Genomic DNA, 25,096 nt, shown 5'->3' with positions numbered 1-25,096 from the left:
ATATATGCATAAAATCAAAAGCATTTTTGTAGTTTTTGTAAAAGTTCCTAAATGATAAAACCTATGTAGCAAGCATTTGCTCAACTATACAAAGACTATTCATCCTACGCCTGGGTGTTTTTCTTTAGATTCAGCCCATTTATTTGTATTTAATGACGTCATTGTGAAATCCCCTGGTTGGACCACATTACCCAGAATGCAATTTCAAGAATGCAGCATGCAGCGAGTTTCCGGTCAGAATTAGACAGTCCAAAGATGGCGGACCTCCTGGGCTCGATCTTGAGCTCGATGGAAAAGCCTCCAACCGTTCACAACCAAGAAAGCCGACGGAAAGCTAGAGGTATAAAGTTTTAATTCTACAAATACACTTCCTTGTAGCTAAGAATGTGAAACTGAGAATGCTTGTAGATTTACAAGTGGAAATAAACAAATATCCGAGTGCCCTCTGCGACACTAACTCTGCAATAAATATAACCAATCAGCGCCTGAGAAATATTACATGAACGTGCATACGTCATCTGTCGTTGAAAGTCCTCTCGACGTCATATCTGGTTTGTTGATGCCTTTTGTGGTTGGTATTAAACTGTTTTATAAATAGGCCAGCCGTACATTTGCTTAAAAGCACGAATAATCTATTGCAATTCAACAATAATAGCTAAGCTTTAATACTATTACAGCCACAGCAACTGTTGTAAATGTTAAATAAATTGTCTAATTGTTCACTAACATGCCAATAATTTCACGGTGCACATACACGTGGTAAATAAGAAATAATTTTTGTCATTTTTATTGTATATTCTGATGATTTTTGTTCTTATTGTGCAGAACAAGCAGCCAGGCTGAAGAAGCTCGAGGAGGATGAGAAGAGGAAAAAAACTGAGTTTAGGAGAAAGGTACTGCCTTTCTTTGTCTCTCATAAACAGGAGCCTATGATGTCTATGAAGTTTTGTTTATGAAAATGAGTGTGAATTTTTGCTTTAGATGGAGAAAGAGGTGTCTGACTTCATTCAGGACAGCAAACTGCAGAAGAAGAAATATAACCCTATGGGAAAGATCGAGAGAAGCATATTGTGAGTTCAACACAGTGTTATTTTAGTATCATTGAGATACTATTCTAGCTTTTAAGTAATATTTTGAATTGGCTTTTATTTAAATATTTTTCAGTTTGCATTTTAAAATTTTCAAAACGTTTCAATATTTCGTGTTTTATTATTATTATTATTATTATTATTATTTTAAATATTAATTTATCAATTTTATTTCCATTTGAGTTATGTTAGTACATAAAAAATGTGTCGTTCTTAATACTTTATGTAATATTGCAGTATTTATTATAAATGGTTTATCTGTGCACACATCGCTATTTTTTCCGATTTATGTGCCCTTGTAAATCTTCAATCAAAATATATGTCACTATAGGGAAGGAAAATACTATCACAACTTCTGTTTCATATTCTAAATGTAAAAGAGTCGACACCACAACTATAACCATAACGGCACAGAGAAACAATATGGCTGGAATCACTAACGGAATGATTTTTCCCAGCTGATGAACGATAAAAACAATAACAGCCAATCAGAATCCATCCTGCTTTACAGAGCTTGAGCATTTAAAGCTGCAGATGACAAAAATAAACAGAATGATATCGTCCTTCACACTGTTTTTTTTAATACATTTCTTAAGCCATGATGAGGTATTCTGCAAACTACATGCTTATAGAAGCGTATTTGCAGATACTTTGGATTATCAAATTTAATTTCTGGATTTGGGTTAAATTTTATGCCCTTCAGAATGGCATAAGAGTCTATAACATTACCAGCTGTGATTAATTAATGTTAAAATACATTTATTTTAAATGCATTCTGCTATTCTAGTTTAATATTAAGAAACAACTATATGTTTTTTTGATTGGCGTACCGTACAGTTCATGCTAACGCCTCCACTTCTCTCAGGCATGATGTGGCCGAGGTCGCAGGGCTGTCGTCCTTTTCCTTTGGTGAGGATGAAGAGAGCAGATACGTCATGCTGTTTAAAAAGGTATGTATTGAAGACAACTTTCTCTCCGGAGGATCTTTGTAAATATGTTTCCTTGTGTTTTGGATACTGTACATCGAAACATTTTAATTCTGTTCGCACCAGAGTTATTATAGATAACTGAAATGAAAAGTTAAACCGTTAAAAAAACCTTTTTGTTGCTTGAAATAAAATAAATGTTTACAAAAATAAAATGAATTTAAGTTTTTTTATATATTTTATTTCAGCTCAATATTTCTAATTTTCTTTGTTTAACTTGATGTGCAAAAATAACTAATACTAATAAAAATAATAAAAACTATATAGACATTTAAAAAGTGGCAAAAATTCTAAACAAAATAATAAAAATACAAATGGAAAATAAAACAAATTCTCACATTTATTCTACAGCGCACTATGCTTTACAGATTTCTTCAAAGCGGCTTCATAGCGCTAAACAGGAAAACTGTACGTTATGCAAAATACTTAAATTTCAGCTGTAAAGCAGCTTTACAGAAGGAAATAGTGTCATTATCTAGTTCAAGTCAGTTCAATGTTGATTCAATTCACTTCAGTAATAAAAAAAGTTTGTCAATTATGAAACAAACATGATTCAGCTATAAAGCAGCTCCACAGAAGACAATAGTGCCGTCATCCAGCTCAATTTAGTTCAAGTGTTGTCCTCTGAATATTAACTGTCTTTTAAACCCCAACTGGCCAAGCCTAAAGGGACGGTGGTAAGGAACCAAAACTAATAACAATATATCGTGTCACAATATATCGCAATACAAAAATGCAACAATATGTATCGTGGATAGTGACAATATTTATTGTGTATAGGTCACCCAAAAATAAAAATTACTGTGTGAGGAAAAAAATCTAGTTTTGCCAAATGCCAAATGTCTGATGTTACCAGTAAAAAGTGGCCAACATTATTTTAAAGTGACAGAGCGCAAGCATATTCGTCTAAAATAATTCAGTATTTTCAGCTTCAGAATCATGAATATTGTTATTCTGGTGTCTCTATTGTCCTGTGCTTTGGGTTTCCAGCACCAAGTCCAAGCCTATTCATTTACACACACAATGTAATACCCAAATTTAGCATTTTATCAACCGTAAATTTTTTGTTAACCTTTTATCTTATGTCTTGGAGTATCGCAATAATATCGTATCGTGAGTTCAGTATCATGATATGTATCGAATTGTGACATGAGGGTATAATTACACCCCTAAAAACTACCTCAGGTGTGACAGTAGTGAAAAAAACAAAACAAAACTCAGTTCGTCTCGATTCTGAATTAACGAATACTGTGTATTAATGCTTAGTGTGTTTGGTTTTGAAGGAGTTTGCACCATCAGATGAAGAACTGGAGGCTTATCGCAAAGGTGAGGAGTGGGACCCGCAGAAAGCTGAGGAGAGGCGTCGACTAAAGGTAAGATGACGTCCATACAGAATACTGTCTGTCAGGCTTCGTCACGGCCAGGGGTGCGTTTCCCGAAAGCATCGTTTGCCAACTATGGTCTCAAGTTCAGTCGTTATCAGCATAGTTCAACGAGTCGGTGTTTCCCGAAACCATCGTTCCAACGAACATTCGCAAACAGCATCGCAAAGTTGTGTGTTTGAACGACAGATCTCGACCTGTGGTTAGAAGCAGAGTTATAGATTGCATGACGTGTGGACTTAATAAATCCTTATCTTGAGCAAAATAAGCAAGATGACATTCAGTACAACCTGTGTCTTTTATTTAGAATACATACAAATGTCATTTACGTCTTTGAGTTTGTCAAGATTTAAAGCACAGTTTTTGAAGAGTGCGCATGTGCGAACGTGCTCTACTATGTAAGAACGAGCCTATGATTGAATCTGGAAATAAAGCAAAATAACTGAGAAAAATGAGAAATAGTCCTCAGATGCCTTGTCTGTAATTTAAAGCAAAATATCTAGCATTAATTCAATCTCAAACAGATTCATTAAAAGTAGTTATTACTCCACCACGTGTGTGACGACATAAACCAGCATGGTTGAACGACCAATTCGCGACAGTGTGGTTTCGGGAAACAGTTGTGAGTAGCTAGTTGATTTCTTCAACGATGCATCGTACTATGGTAGTGAAGCATCGAGTTACGTTGTTGTACGGGAAACACACCTCTGATCGTTTCTGGCTGTAACATCAAGAGGTTTACACACACAAACAAACGGTTTGCATTTCAAGCTTATTTATTTGGAACAAAAATGATCTGTTACAGAAATATAACACAATGTCTAGGAATTTAAATAAACAAGAGAAAATAATAGTCCAATGGGGTAATAAATGTTGGGAAATAATAGACAAACTAAAATAGAACAAATTGGAGCAAACGACTTCTCTGGAGAACTGTGTTCTGGGGTAAATCAGTCCAAACATTTACACTCTCCACCCATCAATCATCCAGTTAACAGTGACGTCTGTAGGATTACAAATTTAAGAATATGTTTAAGATCTGCTGATCCTACTTCCTTACATAACATCACATGAAAAACTAAGGTGAACTACACTGTATTGGGCATTCAAGGTGAACATGATGGCATCCATTTACTGATTCGATTCAATATAGTTTCCATTGAAGGGGTTTTCTTAGTCTTTGGTCTTCCTACTGAGAGTTGAACTATGTGTGAATGTTTACATAGTCTTAGTTCTCTGACAATTTGGGGGGTACCATTATCTCCAGTTGGGGGTAAATGCCTCTATTGTCTTTAGATGATTAGATTTAGTGGTTATCTCTAAGGCAGTGTGTAAGTTCAAGACTTTTAAGGACTGTCAGCACCTTTAAGGACTGCCCACTGAATGCCTATTAGATACCATGTAAAGTTACATAGACTTGATGACTACAGCTCGTGTTGTCAATAAAGAATCCTGCTGAAGAAAGAACCAAGTCTCCTGGTCTTCGATTCTGAGTTTCCAACACGTCACAGTCAGATGTTATACTGCCACCATCAGGTAGAGAATAAAAAGACGGGTCGTAACAGCTTCAAAGCGTCAGATAAGCTGAGAAAGTCATTTCATAATCTTATAGAGCTTTGTTATGAATTAATATTTTTGTTGGGAAGTATCTGTCTAATTGATGTCCTGTATTTGACTACTTCTGTCTTATGTTTTCCTGCACTCTCTTCAGGAAAAGGCAGCACTGGAGATGGAAGCAGCCAGTCACAGTGTGAAGAGGCCTGCGTCGCCCAACTCAAACTACAGAGACAAATACAGCCATCTGATAGGAACGTCTGCTGCTAAAGACGCCGCGCACACGCTGGAAGCCAACCAGGCATATGGCTGTGGTGTGTATATTTAAAGGATCTAAACACTTAGTAAAACACTTAAAATCTATATCATGCAGCTCTGTGTCTAACGAGTGAAGTATTGCACATTTAGTGCATTTTACACTTGAATTAGTTATCCCCGGGTAAATGTTTCTCGTTTCACACTGCTCATGCTTTACCCGGGGTTAACAAGTAATCCTGGTGGTTATTCATAAGATGCTATTTCAGACTGTACACTCCTTAGCCCTGGGTTAACGTTCTTCTTGGCATATTTGCGGTGTCAGTGCCACTGATTGGACGAAGGCAGCATGTGATATTGTTATAAAAAGACTCTATATATTGCTGACTATACCATCAAGTTTTTCCTGAATGGACTTTTCGTACTATAAAGGTAAACTAGAACAAATTGTTGCTCCAAATAGACAAGAAATCCTTTTGCTTCAGGTGCGTAGAGCCAAGGGAATACTTGAAAGGGAATACACAGTGCATGTGAATTAAAAACGGGTATACACGAGCAAGCAGACGTGTCAGCTCATTGCTATCTTCAGTGCTCCGTAAGCACTTTGTAGTAAGGTATGAATAAAACTCTTTTTCAATGCAGTTGATGCATTTTCCGTCACCATTTGACATTTTTCCACACAAATGCCGAAACTACTGTTTATACAACACTGTGTTTCTGTGACCGCCCAAAGCACGTAATATGAGGCACATAGAGATGCTAATAAGCTGTTTAAACTGGACGCGTTAAAACAAGTGAACATTCTTTCACTTGTCCTGTTCTCGACAGACTCCAGAGTGTGGATTACGTCAGAAACTGAGGTCCAGTGTAGACAGCATCAGTCATTATAATGGGTTTTATTTGCTTTTGACGCGACGCTCGCATCCAGTGAAGGAATAGCCGTTACGCGACTGAATGCCAGTGGGCGGGGCCTGTGGTGATGTATAACTATTCATTGATGTCTTGCTCTGGAGGCGGTCATATGCAGATGTATTTGCCTGTGTGATGTCAGCGGTCACACAATATCAAAACGAGCCGGTTTTGGAGCTTCATTAAATAAATGCTTTGTTTATACAGCAATGAAGAGGATGTTTTGAGCTATGAAACTTGCAGGATGTTTTAATGGTACAAAGACCATTATGTGAATATGTGTCAAAAAATCCATACAAATTTGATTTCTCATGTCATGACCCCTTTAAATATAGAAACCGGAGAGCTTTTTAAGTGATGTAAAATGATCTTCAAAAATCCTTCAGATTCATTTACAAGTGGTCACAGGAGGTGCATGTTGCTGCCAGGTAGAAACATGGGTAACACGTAAGTTTAGGGTCCAGTTCTCACTATTAACAAGTTGCGTATTAGCATGCATATTACTAGGATATTGGCTGTTTATTAGTACTTGTAAAGCACATATTCTGCATGACCATATTCTACATTCCTAATCCTACCCAATACCTAAACCTAACCACCACCTTACTAACTATTAATAAGCAGTTATTGGGAGTTATTGAGGCAAAAGTTGTAGTTAATAGTGAGAAATGGACCCTAATCTAAAGTGTGACCAGAAACATGTAACCGACTCGCCAGGCCTCTTGTCATGAGATCACAACACTTTTTTTTTACCATGTGTGTTTACGCTCATTGTTACAGTTCCCGTGGCCAATAAAAGAGACACTCGCTCCATTGAGGAAGCCATGAACGAGATCCGAGCCAAAAAAAGGCAGAAGAGAGGCGAGGAAGAAGGAGCTGGCAGCGGGAGCGGTGTGTGAGAGCCGTGTGTGTGTGTGTGTGTATATGATCAGTTGGGTGATAAAACAGTATTTTACTCCTATGACAATGTTTTACATGAACAGCAGGGTTTGGTAAAGATGAATTTATGCACATAAAGGCAGTCCAGAACTGCCACAGTATAAGCGCACTGTTCAAAAATACTTTGAACTCTATATTACTGTCCCAAATAATGTGTTTTTAAAGGTCATTATTAGAACAAACAGAAACATGTTGTTTGATATAGCAAATCCCTGTGTATTTTGGCATGGTGATCTCTATAAGCTCTATTTAATATGTTATCTGTTAAAACACATTTGGTTTTATTATAGTTTTCATTTGCATTTCCATTGATTAAAAGTCATATTTGTTGCCTTGACATAACTGGTAGTTTTGACCCCATGGATATTTTAATCGTGTTTATTTTAAGTCATGAGACGGCATGTCCTTAAACTAGTAGTTGTTTCTTGTAACTGTTCTTTTGGTTTGTTTTACATAAATTTGGTTAAGGATATGTTTTAAGTGTACATTGTGTCTTTTATATACAGGTGTTGAATTCAGTCTGTTTGCATTGAGCTCTAATAAGCATATATGTATCTCATCTCATCTGTATCTAACATGTTTTGTCCATTTACACTGGCTAATCATCATTCTGGGTCATGGACCATGACTAGATGGATCAAATATGATGCTAAATAGTATTTAAGCCTACTGTGATGACATACAAACGTTTCAAAATAAAGATTCAGAATCAGTTGTGCTAAAGGCAAATCGTATTCTCCGTGTCTTTACTGACTGATGGTTTACCCTTTATTTACCCTTCAAAAAAATCGTGCATATACCATGAAGTGCAAATTTCCTGGTCATTTATAATATTTACTACAATTTTAAACCCTTCCCCTATCTAAAAATGTTCTTATGATATTTTTTAAACATTTAACATTTTATTTAATTAATTTGCTACTCGAACTTCCACCACGCTGCACTTCTTTCATGAATCCCCAGGTGGATCCGCGCGCACCCTCATTTGAAATCTCGGTCACCGATATCGCGATACTTGCAGTTTTCGCACTTCCTGTTGGCCTTGCAGGATTGTAAACAAACGTGAGATAGTAGTTCCACGAAGGGTCGAATCAGCCAAGCATCCAGAGAAACCGACACAAATCAATGAGCTATGAGCTTCGAGAAGGATCTTTTGGAAGAATAAGCGCCGTGTCACAACGATTACAGCTGAATCAAAGCAACGACGCGAGTGGAAGACTAAGTTAGCTGTCCGCTAAGGAATACGAGTGATTAGCCAGCTAGCTGGCAGTCGCTTGTACAGTGAGTAAACAATTACAAACTTACTGACACTTTGTCATTGTTACATTACAAACGACACTGTAGCGCTCCTATGTACTTTCCATATATAATTAGGTTTTTCAGAAATGGTTTATTCAATCGGGAAGTAACGCTAGCTTCCTCCAAGTCGAGGGATGATCGATTCATGACGCAATTGTTATATTTCGTACATTATCATAGTTACCTGAAGGGAATTTGGAGATTTTATTTTAGTCCCTGTTTGATGTCTGTGCGTGTCAGCTAAAGGACTCACGGGTTGTAATTGTTGATTATAAAGTCTGTGCTGTATACAGCGATAAAGTCTGCTAAAACATTACTAGTTTTACTGATATACGAGGTCTAACTTGTGCGACAAACAGCTATTTAGTTTTACTGTTCCCCATAATATTCTAGGGCTTGGCAATAAAATGCGTAAAGCAAGTCACATGTCACGTCTTGAAGTCAGCAGTCAACACTAACAGAGAAATAAGGCCATGGGATTATAAGCAATTAGCATTAGGAGATTAACACTATTTTAAATGGAATAATGTTGATGATTAAATGGCAAACTGATGTTAAATCTTCAATGAAAAAGAAATTCCACTACTATTAATTGGCTGGTGGTGACAATAATAATCGCCAAACGGCTGAATGCTAGGTGATTAATCGCTCTTGTTGAGCGATTTAGTGACAACATTCACAGACTGAGTGAAGCAGAATCTAATCTGAAAAACTGTATGCCTGGTTTAATCAGAAAACAACACAAATATACCATTTGCAAATCTAGAAAGACTGCTCTTCTGAACATGTTGGGTGACTCTCAGACACACCTTGCATATTGTTTTGTATTGAATTGAAATGAATGCTTTGTTGTGGGTTTTCACCAATACATGTTTATGAATTAACCCCATTAATAATAGATCTTTACATTGGCATTGACAAACCTGTGTTATTGTAATTTGAACTAGAGAGATTAGTCTTACGTTTATAGGCTAGTTTCTGTATATCCTTATTCTTCCCGTAGTTGGTTTCACTTCCCGTGACTCATTTAAACAGCAGGTTTCTCACTTCTCACTTCGATGATCACTTCTCATCGCAAGTATGTGAAGATGTCTGGTACATGTTGTGTTCTTAAATGCAGGTTAAAGTGACCCAAAGTCAGAGCCGATGCAGAGATGGAGTTTGTGTTGAGCAGCGTTCACTGCCGGTCGAGACGCTGCAAACACTGGCGTATAATGAGCCGCTCATGTGGAAATGAACAGTGCCGCTCTTCACTCTGAAACATCCAGCGCATTTATTTAGTTCAACCGCAACCTAGCCATATTGCATTTTTTTTTTTTATTATTATTTTAGCATGCAGTTTGAATAGGATTAGGAAGCTATTTAAAAAATAGGAAACTGTTTTTGTCTTAAAGCTCCAATATGTAAAAAAATTTTATCACAAGAGGGCGCAGTTTCCAACAATAACAAAGGCGAAGCTTAATGACGCTATGAAGGTGGTGACGATGGGAGATGTCGTTTTTAATGCGTTTTCACCATCTAGCGATGTATCTAAATGGAATTAATGAATCATGATCACGGATGAGGTAATTTATTCGTTTTTGTATTACCTGTATGTCTGATCGTATTATTTTATGTCATCATAATTAATGAACTGCAAGGAGCGTGAAATGTTATGCTATATTATTATCCCGTTACAACTTACAGCTATTTGTCATTAATTCATATCTATTAAAATCATCTTTACTGTAACTATTACATTACTTGTACAATAAAAAAAAATTTGATTTGCTTACCTGTCTATCAATACACTCGCGAGAGCAGAGTCTCTGTCAAGTCCAAGATTGCCGCGCAGCTCTCTCCATCTCGAAAACGCCTGGCCGATATTTATCCGGGTTTTTTTCCTCTGTTTTTCACACAGTCTGCGTGTATCCGAATATGGACGCTTTCGTTTTGTTGGCACTTCAAAACTCGCCAAAGAGTAATTGTGATCCATAACAGCTATAACCATACAGTATATGGCAATAACGCTATAACCACCACTTCCGCATTTGACCATGTGATGTTCCGGTGTGGTGGAATATCACATGGTCCACACCGGAAAAAAAGGATAGTGCGGACATTGCGTCACTGAGAGGCGACATTTCTTTTCCGGGACGGACAGTTACTTAAAATCGGAATTTCTCTGAAATAAAAAATCTTTGGAGACTTTTGAGATATTGTAAGTTCACAACTGGAGGAAATATATCACACTGTGCAAGTTATTTTCGGAAATTTTATTACAAAATTGTTACATATTGGAGCTTTAACATTAAAGTCGGTATGAAATGAAAATCTATTTTGTAAATGTGTGTGTTATATATCGTATTGTGAATAATTAATCTGTGCATGTTTTTATTAAAAAAAAGTATTTATTTTTTTAAATGATAATGTATAATCAAAATGTCACATCGACTCCTCTCTGGTGACATATGCTGGACTTTAGTAATTTTTTGTCCACTAAACTCCATCTTTTTTTGTGTGTGTTCAGTAATCCGTTCTGCTCGGATGTACATCAGAAAATCGAAGAACTGTTCAGTTTCATAAAGCTCATTAGTGGGTGGTTGCAGTAATATAAATCAAACAGATAAAATCATTCATAGCCCATTCATGTTATTATTAGCACAGATCAGGCACTTACAAAACTGCTGATAGTCATGACTTCATCCTGAGGGAAGAAATGCTTTATTATTTGATACTAAGTTGATATGTGCTTTCTTAGAAGTCAACATTTATTTTGTAGTGTAAAGCTATATAGAAAGTGATGTATTTAACAGATTGAACTGTTTCATACTTTTCTTTGTCTGATTTCTTTAGACTTTGCTCACTGAACAATTTGGTCATTGATGTTAAAGTTTGTAAACTCCTGAATCTATATGCAGGTCTTCATCGCCCCTCATCAGGGCCCAGCCTAATTCAGGATGGTGTGTGTGGGGACGCGACTGGGCGTCTCGGTCCTCGTGTTATGCTTCACTCTGGCACCCTCTCCTGGTCAGGCATATATATATGCTGTAAGTGTCTGTTTTCAGAATTATTAAGGCTTTTATTGGTTTTATAGACATTTTACAGTACATTGTGAGTATTTGGTTGCATGAAATCTACACGCTTCACCATTTTACAATCAGTATTAATTGAATAATGTGGGTTGTTTGATTGCTCTATAATGACTTTATACTGCATTTGCTAATGGACTCTGGATTTTATTCCATGCAGCATTACAGTAACATGACCTCCATGCTGTTTGAAGATCTCCCTTCTCTCTTTGGCTCTCTCCTGCCAAAAGATGGACTCATGGTAATGAATCCCTGCTTGTGGACTTGTAGTTTTACCCAGTAACTAACTAATTACACTGCATTAGTGTGACTGACTTTTCTCTCTCTCTCTCCCCCAGGGTGTGCTGGTTGAAGCTCGTCCTCAGAACGCTTGCACACCTATAGACCCTCCTCCAGTTTCTCCCACACCCTCAGATCCCACTACAAACAGCACTACAAAATACATTGTCCTCATTCGACGCTATGACTGTAACTTTGATATCAAGGTTAATGCACAGCAAGTCTATTCTAATTAATAAAAAGTATATTGTTTAAAATGTACATAAGTGCTAATTATATCACAGACTGATTTGGCCAAAGAAATGTCATGCATGCACACTTTGATTAGTCGATAATGAACAACAGGAAAAGTGAGCATTATTGTGTATGTTTTGTTTTTTTGGGTCTTATAGGTGCTCCATGCACAGCAGGCCGGTTACAGTGCAGCCATAGTTCACAACATGTTCTCTAATTCACTTCTCAGTATGGGATCCAGCAATGGTGAGACTGACACACACACACACACACACACACACAAACACACACACACACACACACACACACACACACACACACACACACACACACACACACACACACGTACTGCTTGTATTGAACAATTATGGGAAATAAACTCTTTTCTGTGCTGAGTGTGGGTGAAATGTTATCTAGAATACTACACTCTTATTGATGGCTGAAAATCAGATTAGACATCTTTGTAACATTTTATTTCGATTGTCCACTTGAGACATTTTACAAACTATAATTAACTTTGCAACTACATGTCAACTAGCAGAGTATTAGTTGACTGTTTGTTTAATATCTGCTAACACTTTATTTTGATGCTCCTCAACAGACATTATACTGACTAGTATATACTTACTTGGCAAGGACCCTAACCTACTAACTCTCTAATGAGAGTTAGTTGACATGTAGTTGCAAAGTTACTTATTGTTAGTAGAATGTCTAAAGTGTAGCTGAAACATTTTTAATAAATAAACATATAAGTGGTGGAGGACATATAAAATGACCGGTGTTTGAAGTCTACTGGGCTTTCTTTCGAATTTTGCAAATTTCAATACAGTCCTATTCAACATGGTTTGAGACATTTGTTTGTGAAACACATACTTTATCATCCTCACAATCTGTTTTGTTTCTTTTTAGACACCATCGCGAATGAGATCGAGATTCCCTCTGTGTTTACAAGCTACTATGCCTCTCAAATACTGCGCAGCTTTATCATACCAGAGAAAGGGTGAGAATAAAACAGGCTACACACACTCTTAATACAGATACGTAAATACAACCAGTCATTTGGACACACCTACTCCTTTATAATTATTATTATTCCTGTACTTTGTGTAATATTAAGTGACCAAAGCTGTGAAATGACAAAAATGGATGTGTGCGGGGCACTTACTTTTTTTTTCCCTATTGAGCAATTGTATAAATAAAAATTTAGGGGCACCATGCTAATATATCAAATCATTTGTATTTCCTTTATATAGGGATACAAGGAGAGCTTTACAAAATGGTTTAATTTATTTGAATACAAAAAGTACACTAGTCTTACTGATATTTTGGCTTCAAAATGTATATAATAATTATGGAATTCTGTAAGCTCTAAACAGTCAATTAAATGTCAGATACAGTTTATTCTGTTACCGAAATACCAATAATAACCAGAAAAAAATATTTTCTGCATAATGTGGGACTTTTATTATAAACAAGTCCAAAATACATAGGGACTCTTATTTTGAAATGTCTTTTTTACTTTCATCATAATTCAAACATATGAGTGAGAGAAAATATTCTCTTACAACTATCTGAAACATTACAAAACAAACACCATAAAGTAAACATTGTAATATATGCATATAATGAATACATAATTCAAAATTCCATTCATTATGAATACATATTAATGCGTAATTAATCAATAGTAGCTCATAAGCAATCGCTTGGCTCAAATGCACAGTATTTATTGATTGCAAACTGCTCTAAAACCACAAACCAACATTTTTACTTTGAAAGTGCAGATCTCACTTTTTTATGTAATCATCGCCTTTTGAAATAATTAATAATCACATTAAACTGTTTCACAATTCCTGTTTTCCAGCCCCAAAATGAACTCTTCAAATGAGAAGTAAGACTTTTGTTACACCATTTAAGATACTTAAAACTGCATTTTTAAAGACTCGCAGGAACCTGCTTTTTATGTACTCCTAAATGCATTTTATAGTTCGCACACATCTATTTTTAGTTGCAAATGCGAGTGAAATGCCTGCACTGTTCAGCCCTGGTGTGGTAATTATATAGCGACCGTCAACAAATAAATAAAAAAAAAGTCTTTGGGTAGTTTACGGCATAAGAGAAGTTCCAGTGAAAAGGGCTTGTAGTTTGCTTTCCTTTAACTATAATCTCCAAGTCATCCACTTATTAAGAAGAAAAAAAAAACAATAATGAGCATCACAACAATGTCCAGACTTCCAAGTGGTATACACACACATTTTGAATGGCTTTATTCAGCTTGCCCGCCTCAGGGGCATAGGTTGTTCACCTATGTTAGTGTGTGTGTAACTTTTGTTGCTGACCCACTTTGCTGCAGGGCCTTTGTGATTCTGAAGCCCGAGTTCTCCTTTCCTCTGTCCTACTATCTCATCCCCTTCACTGGAGTCGTCGGCATGATCATCATTGTCATGGTCGTCATACTGGTCAGTGACTTCTTTATAAACCCCTAAATGTGTATTAAGAAGAATCATGCATGGAATTACAGGTGTCTGTGATTACTATTCTAATGATGATATGATATGCTGTGTATATTCTTACACTTGCATTTTTATATTAGGAAATTCACAGAATGAACATTGTCAACTTGTCTAACCCACATTTATTTATTTATTTATTTATTTATTTATTCATTGGTGGGTGATAATATATGTTTTCCCTTCTAACTGGTCCAGATTGTGCGGTGCGTTCAGCACAGGAAGAGACTCCGGAAAAACAGACTCTCCAAAGAACAGCTGAAGAAAATCCCCACTCACAAGTTTGCTAAAGGTGAGCAAAAGAGAGTTTGTTAAAGGGTGGTTAATTAGGATTTCACTTTTCTAACTAGTTAGTGTGTAATGTTGCTGTCTGAGGATAAACAACATCTGCAAAGTTACAACGTTCAAAGCAAAGGGAGATATTTTCTTTTAAAGAAATTCCTTTTTAAGGACTACAACAAACGGCTTGTAGAGACTGCACGACATTCCTCCCGGGTTAGTGACATCACCAACCCTAGAATTTACTTAAACCCCGCCCCCAGAACTCGATTTATCGATTATCAAGACAGAATATGCTAATCAATGACTAGAAGATAACTACACATAAGCTACATAAATTCTTCGACTAACCATTCATACAATATGTTGAAGCTCCGCCCCCTGTGCCGGGAGCTGCAGCTCATTTGCATTTAAAGGAACAGACACAAAACGAGGCGTTTTTGCTAACCCTCAAAAAGTGACAATTTTAACATGCTATATAAAAATATCTGTGAGCTGAAACTTCACACACACACTCTGGGGACATCAGTGATTTATTTTACATCTTGTGCAAAGGGCATTATACCACCCCTTTAATAGTCTGGGTTCAATGCGATATAAGCTCTATGGACCACATCTGTAGGATGCTTTTTATTAAATGGTTTTGCCTCCGCCAACAAAAACACTTTTACTGTAATGCAGTCAAGTTCAAAATATGGTCAGGTTTGTAAACTAAACATGAGTTGGAGTCTTAAGAAAAATTCCATAGCATAGCTAAAGAAATGCATTGCAACTGCTAGTTGCAAATAATAGAAGTTTTTTCATAAAATCATGTTTGGGTGCTCTAAAGATTATAATAAATTGGAGTCTAAGAAAAATTCCATAAAATAGCTAAAGAAATGTCACGAATAATCAAAGTTCAGCTATTTCCTCCCCCATAAAATCATGTTTGGCTGCTCTAAAGATGCACTGAAATCTCATATGTAGGAGTTTGCACCACACACTCGAACAAAGTAAACTCACCGATCACTGATGGGTTCTGACAGCGAGCGTGATTGTTCTACTGGAACATCTAACACTTCAATAATGCCATATTTTTCTCAGGTGACGAGTATGATGTGTGCGCGATTTGCCTAGATGAATATGAAGAGGGAGATAAGCTGAGAGTGCTGCCGTGTTCACATGGTAAGTGAGCTGCTCCATCATCTGTGTGAGCAATGTGTGTGTGTTTTAGCATGTTGTCTTTATCCTTTCTCTCTAATAAGCATATCTAAAGAATGGATTTAAAGTGAAGTTAAAGTGAAAGTAATTCAGTGTTTCAGTTCAGTTTGTACCACGGATTAAAATTATTTTGTGGTGAAGTAAATACTACAGAAAAAAACCAATGTAATTTAACTAAGTACATTCTATATTAGCACTCAATTCAAACGTGTAGAAATGAAAGCGTAAATATCAACGTAATAAAATTAAGTAAAATTACTAAATTTTTCTGATGCTGGTGTTCCATCATGCACTGGGCCTTGAATAATTAAGAGGTTGATTTTTCACTGTTTTCCAGCTGTATTTACACTGTTTTATCATTGCTTTTGTTGTTAGGATTAGTAACTTGCCATTTTGTGACATTTGGAGTTCATTTTCTACTCAAAATGACACATTCAAAGACAAAAACGATCCATCAAATCATGTTACTGTCATTGTGTATTCTCTACCAAGTATTGAGGTCTCTGCGTTCACATAATGCATAACTTTTGATATGTAGATATGGTGTCTCACACAATATCTATTGTATTTATTACTTGGATGTTTCTTAGTAAAGCATATACTTTAAAAGTGTGGTTTTAATTCAATGTTATATTGTTTGAGTGAAATGTATTGCAAAGGAAACTTCAACTAAATAGATACTATTCATCCTTTTACTAGCCAAGTTAAAATTACTTATTTTCTTTGTTACTTTCACTTAATTAAGTTAAGTAGAGTTTACTTAATTCCATTTGTGAAATTTACTTAAAAAATATGCGTGCAAAAATTAAAAATTAAGTACATTTGACTTATTGTTTTTTTTCAGTGTAGTATTATAAAAATATAGTATATCATAAAAACCTTATTTAAAGCAAAAATAACTATATCGTGATATGTGTATATTTATACATATATCATTATCGTGAAATAAAATTTCTCATATCGTGATATAAGATTTTGGTCATGTCGCCGAGTGGCTGTGCGTCTGGCTTGAATTTTATATTCATTGTTTTCCACATATATGCAGAAAACTGCAAAATTACATGCATATATTGTCCCCGTTCAGAATACCATAACATGATTATTTTTGCTTCCCTCATTCAGCTTACCACTGCAAGTGTGTGGACCCCTGGCTCACCCTGACCAAGAAAACCTGCCCAGTGTGCAAGCAGCGCGTGACCCGTCCCAACCCAGAATACTCTGAGTCTTCAGATTCGGAGGAAGAGGCCGGGCCGCGCGAGGCTGACGGGGAAGAGGAAGGAGCGCTCAGTGAGGCTGATTCTGAACGCACCCCTCTCCTCCGCTCATCCAACCCCGCGTCGCCTGCCTCCTCCAGCCCGCCTCCCAACTACTCCTCCACGGTGACGTCCGCCGAAGCCGCGGCTACGGTCACGACCTCCGCTCAGTGCTTGCCACACACACCGCAGCACGACGAGTACTGCACACCCGTAGAGGACTCGGATGAAGGTACTGATGATGAGGAGGGTCACCCCTCGGATAACGACACCACAGAGCTCATTGGACGCGGCGCTCTTCGAGTCTGATTAAAAACGACCCCTTTATCTCGGTCACTCTGGTTGTTATAGGGATCTGGTTTCTCTGATGTATATCACAGAGGTGGATTTTTACACCCCGTATTTTGAGATGCATTTCGCCGCAGTCCAGACTCACTGAGATTACACGTCCATCCCACTTTTAGTTATAGCTAGTGCATCCAACACTAAACGGCATATGTGCAACATTGTACAGTGACAAAAAAAATACAGATTGGTGTGGTTCACAAAATCATTTGTTCTCCTAAAATGTCCAAATCACAGTTAAAGGTCATGTAAAAACTATTCGAGGCTAATGAAACCGTTTCTTAACAAAATAGTCCATCCTTAGATCAATTGAAACGCATCATTTACTCACCTTCACGTCATTCCAAACACACATGAGTTTCTTCCTTCGTGGAACACAGAAGGGTTTTTTTGCACTACACCCTTTTTATTTTATCGGCACCTTTTTCAGGTTTTGGAGTCTCTGCTAATGAGCTGATTAGGGAAACATGCAAAACACTTCTACAAGACAAAACAAAACAAAAACCTGTCAAACCTAGACATGTTTGAAGCCTGAATATGCGTAAGTCTAAGATTTCAGATGTTACAGCTGTGGTGCGGGGGCAGATTATCAGTCATTGATGATTTAAGGACTAGTTCATCCAAAAATAAAAACTCTGTCATCAATTACTCGCCCTCATGTCGTTCCAAACCCATAAGACTTAACACAAATTAAGATCTTTTTAGTATTCTCTCATCCTCCCTTCTATTGAACCAAAACTTTCATGCATTGCAACAAAAAGATATTGGGAACATAATCCATATGAATTCAGTGGTTTAATCCAAGTCTTCTGTAGAGATCAATTTATATGATGAACAGATTAAATTTAGGCTTTTATTCAGATATAAATGTTGATTGATGCACATACATAGAGCACGTCAAATATGGGAAACAAAATATGTCTAAATGACATATTCAAAAAAAGTTCATCATATATAACGATCTTGGATTAAACCTCTTTATTCATATGGATTGCTTTTACAATCTGTTACAGACTTTAAGTGGAGGGACAGAAATCTTTCATTCATTTGTGTTTCAAAGATGAACGAAAGTCTTACGGGTTTGGAACGATGTGAGGGTGAGTATATTAATGACAGAATTAACATTTTTGGGTGAACTATGCTTTTAAATTCTGCTGTGTTCCACGTACAATGCTGTCGCATGGCTTCACAAGATATAGAATATAGCACATTATTATTATTATTATGGTTTTTAATTGCGATTTATTGTCTTTTGATAGCTTTGTCAGCTCATGAAAAAGAGCATCCTCCTTATTCTGTTAAATTTCTCCGTTTCGCTGAAGAAAAATCCTCAACCTTGAGGGTGAGTAAATAAACTATTCCTGTAAGTTGGTGATTCTGGTCACCATTTATGTGCAATACGGACGGGTTGCCAGTTTGTAAATGAATACTAATAATTTATTCAAACCTACAGAGGTCGCACAGAAATTATTGGAGACTTCTGAATTAGCGTCTTTGATAAGTAAATCCTTTTATGTTATTTTTAGTAAACACCTGCTTTGATCAATCTGTTTAAGAGATTAAATCATCCCATTCTCACAGGATTCACTTTTTAGACTGATGATTTAGAATTAGTTTGGTGTGTTATTACAACAACAACATCCTTTATAATCGGTTATTTTTTTGTTATTTTCAATACATAAACTGACTTTCTGAAGCAGTTCATTGCAGATCAACTCTCTCTCTCTCTCTCTCTCTCTCTCTCTCTCTCCATAATGTAAAGGCATTATTCTCTCTCATATAGAAAGATTGTAGTTGAAAGAGTTTTATTATTGTTATTGATGCAAGCTAAATGGACTCTTCTCTGTTTAATATAGACATTTACCATTTAAATGCTAGCTTCTGTTTCAGATTTAAATTTACTTTGATCATGGCTGACAGTGTACAGACATAATGGCAATGTTTATTACCTTTTCCTCTTAGATTACATCTTTCATCTCAAATGAATAAGAAGCTGTGTTGTCTATACTAAATAAACATGTGCCTACTTCAAACTTTCATTTGTAAATGTAACGCCATCCATCTCTTCCTCTAAATCACTAATCAAGTCACATGTCTGTTTTTCGTTCCCGAGTTTTATCATTGTGATGTTAGTTTCAGTTCTTTGACATCACAAGCATTCAGATATATTTGTGTCTCCTTTTTAAAATATAAAGCAAATAACACTATGAAGAATCATAAGGTTTGCACCTGTAATATGCCGGAGCTGTAGCTTTTATTATTATTTCTACTCCATATATAATTTTGGATCGTGTCTGTGTAGTGCTGCATTCTAACTGACTTTACAGAAGATTTATTTAGGACTGTAACATTGCTTAATTTTGTGCCATAAAAACAATTTTACTATTTCCTGAGTCAAATCTTATATTATGAACATCATTGAAAGGTTCAACAAATGCCATTTCATGCCATTAAAAGTCTTGATTCTGTATAGTTTAAAACAGTTGAGTAATATATGCGACTTTATGCAAATATCAAGCGAAAAAACGCGGCCGGCAGCCAATCGCTGTGCGGTTCACGTGTTCACGTCTGTGGCCCTGTCCCAAATGGCACACTCCGGACTTGTGGACTTCCTCAGAGTCCACACTTTGATGACGTCATGTAGTGCAGACCTATAGGGCCCTTGGCTCGAGTCCACGAGGGCGCATTGAGAGGTATTTTTGGGTAATAACGGTCTGGTTGTTGTAGGTATAGAGAAATCACATTTTTGCGCTCCAACATCTATCTCCATGTCAACTACACAGCCTAATTTTACAGTTCTATATTTTGATATTGTGCATGCCACCTGGGCATTAGACGAGATACATCATGCTTATTTAAATGACGTATACAGTTGTACATAATAATACATAATGTTCCATTTGAACTAAGATTACACTTTTCACACATAATGAAAATGTGCATGAGTTTCAGATTAATTTACAGGTTTCTACGTTTATGTATGACTCAGTAAAGCCCTGACATTCGGTTCTATTTATTTAATGAATCATAATGCGATCATATTATTCAACGCGCTATTATTATGTTTGAGACATCAACCACTGGTCGATGATCATAATGTTTGTATAAACTGTAGGTAACAACTGGTGAAATGTAGCTACACCTTGGTAATAAAAACCGTAATATTTTCTTCTCAGCCATGTTAACTATTATCCGTGAGTGAAATCTCCTCCCGTCTGTTGTCTGATTGGCCTTTCGCAAGAATTCCTGGGTAGTTAAAGTGTGTGGAGCCTGCTTCTATGCGGACTTCGCGGAAGACCGCTTCAAGGGTACAAAGGGGGCGCTGCTGAGCACACTTCAGAGCGTTAAAGGTCCCATTCTTCGTGATCCTGTTTCAAACTTTAGTTAGTGTGTAATGTTGCTGTTAGAGCATAAATAATATCTGTAAAATTATAAAGCTCAAAGTTCAATGCCAAGCGAGATATTTTATTTAACAGAAGTCGCCTACATCGAACGGCCCGTTTGGACTACATCCCTCTACTTCCTTCTTTAATGACGTCACTAGAACCGTTTTTTGACTAACCTCCGCCCACAGGAATGCTCCCTCAACTCTACCGAAATTCGTTTATGTACTTGCGCACTTCTAATAACTTACTGTGTTTACTCAGCTCTTACGGTGATTTTCTGAAGTAAAACTGACAGTTCATCTTTTGTGTGATGTACAATAAACTTTATTAAACTCATCAGTATATGTTTGATCATCATTCAGACAGCAGACTTGTAGGCTATTAATAAATAATGGATACATACAAGCAGATGACAAATACGTTATAATAACCGTAATTAAACTACTAAACTATACCTGTTTCATCTCTATACTGCACTCTGACTCTGTAGGCATTATTGTCCGACTCGAACTGAACACCTTTACTGAGAGTTTCTGATATTATCATCATTCCGTGAGATGAATTTGTCCTGAGAGACTGAGCGCGAGCTCATGAAGCTCCGCCCCCTGTGTCGTCCAGCAGCAGCTCATTTGCATTTAAAGGGCACACACTAAAACAGCGCGTTTTTCTGAGCCCCAAAAAATGACAATTTAAACATGCTGTAAAAAATGATCTGTTGGGTATTTTGAGCTCAAACTTCACATACACACTCTGGGGACATCAGAGACTTATTTTACATCTTGTGAAAAGGGGCATAATACGGGACCTTTAAAATGCTTAATGGGACGGCCTACGGACTCGTAGACTCAGCGAGCACGTGCAATTTAAGCCCACGAGACCGAAAGTCCACATGAAGTGCGCCATTTGGGGCAGGGCCTGTCTCAAGCATTTAAAAAAAGAACGCCGGTGGGCGGGGCCTATAGTGTGATGATGTAAGACTATTCGCAACTTTGGCCGTCTGCGATTACATTTTGTGAATCCTAAAAGATTCCTCTGATCCTGGGCCATAATCTGAAGTCTTTGATCGTTAGTTTGACATGTTCTCCGACAGACGATTAATGATCACTGTGATCAAATATGACCTCCGACGAAATTCTGGCAGTGTGACCTCATACAACAACCATCAAATCGGAAACCAATATGAGCGCAGAATTACGACACAATTATTGCGACATCGGCTGCATCCGAAATCGCACACTTCCCTACTATATAGTATGCGAAAACAGTATGTGACAAAAGAAGTATGACTGAATTCACAGTCCACATAAAAGAGAAGGGGAAAAAGTACTCATGACCTACAGGTGAGATTCTGAAGTGTGCATATGATGGACGCTTTACTATCCCATGATGCCACGGGAGAGGATTTATGAATGGCAGTGAGGTGAGGCAACTGATGATGGGAGGTCACATGATGATAACAGTATGGCGAATGTAGTACATCTAGATTGCATTCATACTACACACTCATACTATATAGAACATACTTTTTTAGTGGTCGTGAAGTAATGACTTATTCAGAATAAGTACCTACTCATGAGATTATGTGATTTCTGACGCACCTTTATCAGTCTTGCTCTCTCTATCTCCTCCCCCATCATGATTGGACACGCCCCCCACTGCTGATTGGCTCAAGAGAGTATGCGATTTTGGACACCCACATATCGTTTTTTCCATTATTTTTTAGTTTTTAGTTTTTAGTAAAGCCATGATGAAAATGAATGCTTTAGACAAGCGACATTCATAAAGGACTATTATAAATTGTACAGCATTCACCCGGCTTTATAAGCAGTCATATCCATGTTTTTTTCTCCTTCACTTCACAAGCACGCACTTCAGATTTTTTTATATTCTGAGAGTTTTTACTCAGGGGTAATTCACATTTTATTCCTAAAACATGGGATCTTATTTTTAAAGGCTATTGACTTTTTTATGGAGTGATAAAAAGATTTGTAAATAAATTGTACAACATCTTTTTTTGATATTCAATGTTAAATGATTTCCTGTAGCAAAAGCGAATAGATTCTTTAATGTAAATGATTTCTAGTTTTGTTTTGTTTAGTCTTTTGCCTGTTGAAGTACAAGAAAGTTTGCAAAATTCAACCCATAGAGCAGTTTTGTAGGGTTGCAGAAAAGAGCATATCTATACAAAAGCATCACATTCAAACCTTACAAAAAAGTATTATATTATTTGTAATTAGTTTATACTGATATATGCTTATATACCATATTATACTTTATACTTATACTGAGTAAGGTTTATCTGACAAAAAGGTTTTCAATTGTTAACAAACTAATAATTCATGAATACACTGCATATAAAGGTCACTACTTTCACTCCATGTCAATATGGCTCCATCAGTGTTTTAATGGTCAATACTTCATTTAAAAGTGCTTTGTGCCTGGAGTCAAGCCAACTCTTTCCTCGTCCTTCTCCAGCTGTCCCCGCTGCCCCAAATAAAGCCTTTATCAAGCTACACCAACAGCTTGTTTTACATTTTTGCGATGACTTTTAGTCAGTGATTTTTAGTGGATATGAAGTCACTTCTCAAGTTCACACAGAAGTCCTTTGAGAAGAACCGCAGTTCATCACATTTTTTCCACAAAATGTAATAACCAGAAAGCATTTAAATTTGCTTGAAAAGTGTCTTGCTATATTAATTAAAAAAAATAAAAGCCACTGATATATAGACCTAATGCAAAGATATTCATATATTCAAGCCCCCATATACTTTTTCGGGCCACTGTATAGAGTACTACATAAATCATAAATATGTTTCAATTTTACATTTAAATCACAATATAACATGTAATTGTGTTACTTACACCATATTTAAAACAGATATGCCCCAGGTATCAAGTGGCTAAAATTAGAATTGGGTGCAAATTAGCAGAACATTGTTAAAAAGGAAGGGCACCGTCAATAACGTCAATACACTGGTCTGGTTTCATCATAAATATTGATGCTTGTGGCAGCATTATTTATATAGTATATATTTGTATATGAATATGAACAGATATTTCCTTATGAAAGGTCAACAGCCTGTTATTAACATGTTAAGTTTTAGTTTTGCCCTACATTTGAATGACATTGACGTATTGATCTGGACTTCTGTGTGTTTACCGCAGGCTAATATGCAGATGGCAGATGATGGATCAGCATGCAAAACAATAATGAGCGAATCAAAGGACCTACATAAATAATACAATGGGCAAAATAAATGACAACAGCAATCATAGTGATTATAAGACTAATAATGTCAAGTCAAGAGCTGAATAGTTGTTTGCCCATGCAATATTTTTCAGGGTAGGATTATTTTAGCCTTAAAAACATATGCATAAAGCCATGGCTACAAATAAGCTATTTAAACATTTACAGAGTTCATGTAACCCACAATGACCTTTTGTGGGAAGATGTCCAACAGCAAAATGTGAACGGTAAGATAATTAGCCTATTGTTTTTTGGCCTAAAGACATGATTAATACTGCATACAATCACAGCACTCAAAACAAATGAGACAACCTGCAGCAATGTTAACTTGTTTACTCAAGAGCTATTACAAAAAAAATATCCCGATATTGGGTATAAAATAAAGGTTCTTTATTGCCATTTATACGGATAATTCACGCAAAAATGGAAAGTTTCTGTCATTAATTAGGCTACTCTCCGTCATGTCCTTCCAAACCCGTAACGGTCGTGTTCATTCCTATGGAAGATGAGCTTCACGCTCGTGCAGTGCATTGTGGGATCTGGGAGTGACATCAGACCAGATGAAAAAGTTGAGAGCGCCAACTTTTTATGCAAATGCGACTTTATGCAAATATCAAGCCAAAAACGCGGCCAACAGCCAATCGCTGTGCGGTTCAGGTGTTCACATCTGTCTCGAGCATTTAAAAAATATGCAGGTTGTGCCGGAGTTTATGCTGAATTTAGTGTGTAAATCATATTGTTTACACATTGGACATTTTGCATAGATGTTACATATATGTTAAAGGAAAACTCCAACTTTTTGGGACTTTAGCTTATTCACAGTATCCCCCAGAGTTAGATAAGTCCATACATACCTTTTTCATTTCTGTGCGTTCTGTAA

The 25,096-nt window shown here is 36.7% G+C and overlaps 2 protein-coding genes across 2 annotated transcripts; both read left to right on the top strand.

Annotated features, from left to right (window-relative positions):
- Nucleotides 1–181: 181 nt before the first annotated feature.
- Nucleotides 182–7,894, top strand: spag7 (sperm associated antigen 7). The gene is made up of 7 exons (XM_081366230.1): nucleotides 182–340; nucleotides 826–893; nucleotides 982–1,070; nucleotides 1,954–2,038; nucleotides 3,358–3,447; nucleotides 5,168–5,324; nucleotides 6,955–7,894. Exons 1-7 carry the CDS (start codon nucleotides 211–213, stop codon nucleotides 7,071–7,073), a joined length of 738 nt encoding a protein of 245 aa, XP_081222356.1. The 5' UTR covers nucleotides 182–210; the 3' UTR covers nucleotides 7,074–7,894.
- A 154-nt stretch (nucleotides 7,895–8,048) lies between these two features.
- Nucleotides 8,049–19,970, top strand: rnf167 (ring finger protein 167). The gene is made up of 10 exons (XM_081366886.1): nucleotides 8,049–8,394; nucleotides 11,313–11,441; nucleotides 11,644–11,724; nucleotides 11,822–11,968; nucleotides 12,155–12,242; nucleotides 12,906–12,996; nucleotides 14,350–14,455; nucleotides 14,705–14,798; nucleotides 15,869–15,949; nucleotides 17,108–19,970. Exons 2-10 carry the CDS (start codon nucleotides 11,352–11,354, stop codon nucleotides 17,545–17,547), a joined length of 1,218 nt encoding a protein of 405 aa, XP_081223012.1. The 5' UTR covers nucleotides 8,049–8,394; nucleotides 11,313–11,351; the 3' UTR covers nucleotides 17,548–19,970.
- Nucleotides 19,971–25,096: the final 5,126 nt, after the last annotated feature.

This window comes from Scardinius erythrophthalmus, assembly GCF_964197995.2.
Source record: "Scardinius erythrophthalmus genome assembly, chromosome: 5".
NCBI classification, from domain to species: domain Eukaryota; kingdom Metazoa; phylum Chordata; class Actinopteri; order Cypriniformes; family Leuciscidae; genus Scardinius; species Scardinius erythrophthalmus.
Note: the sequence above shows the minus strand (reverse complement) of the source record. Positions and strands in the feature narration are given on the sequence as shown.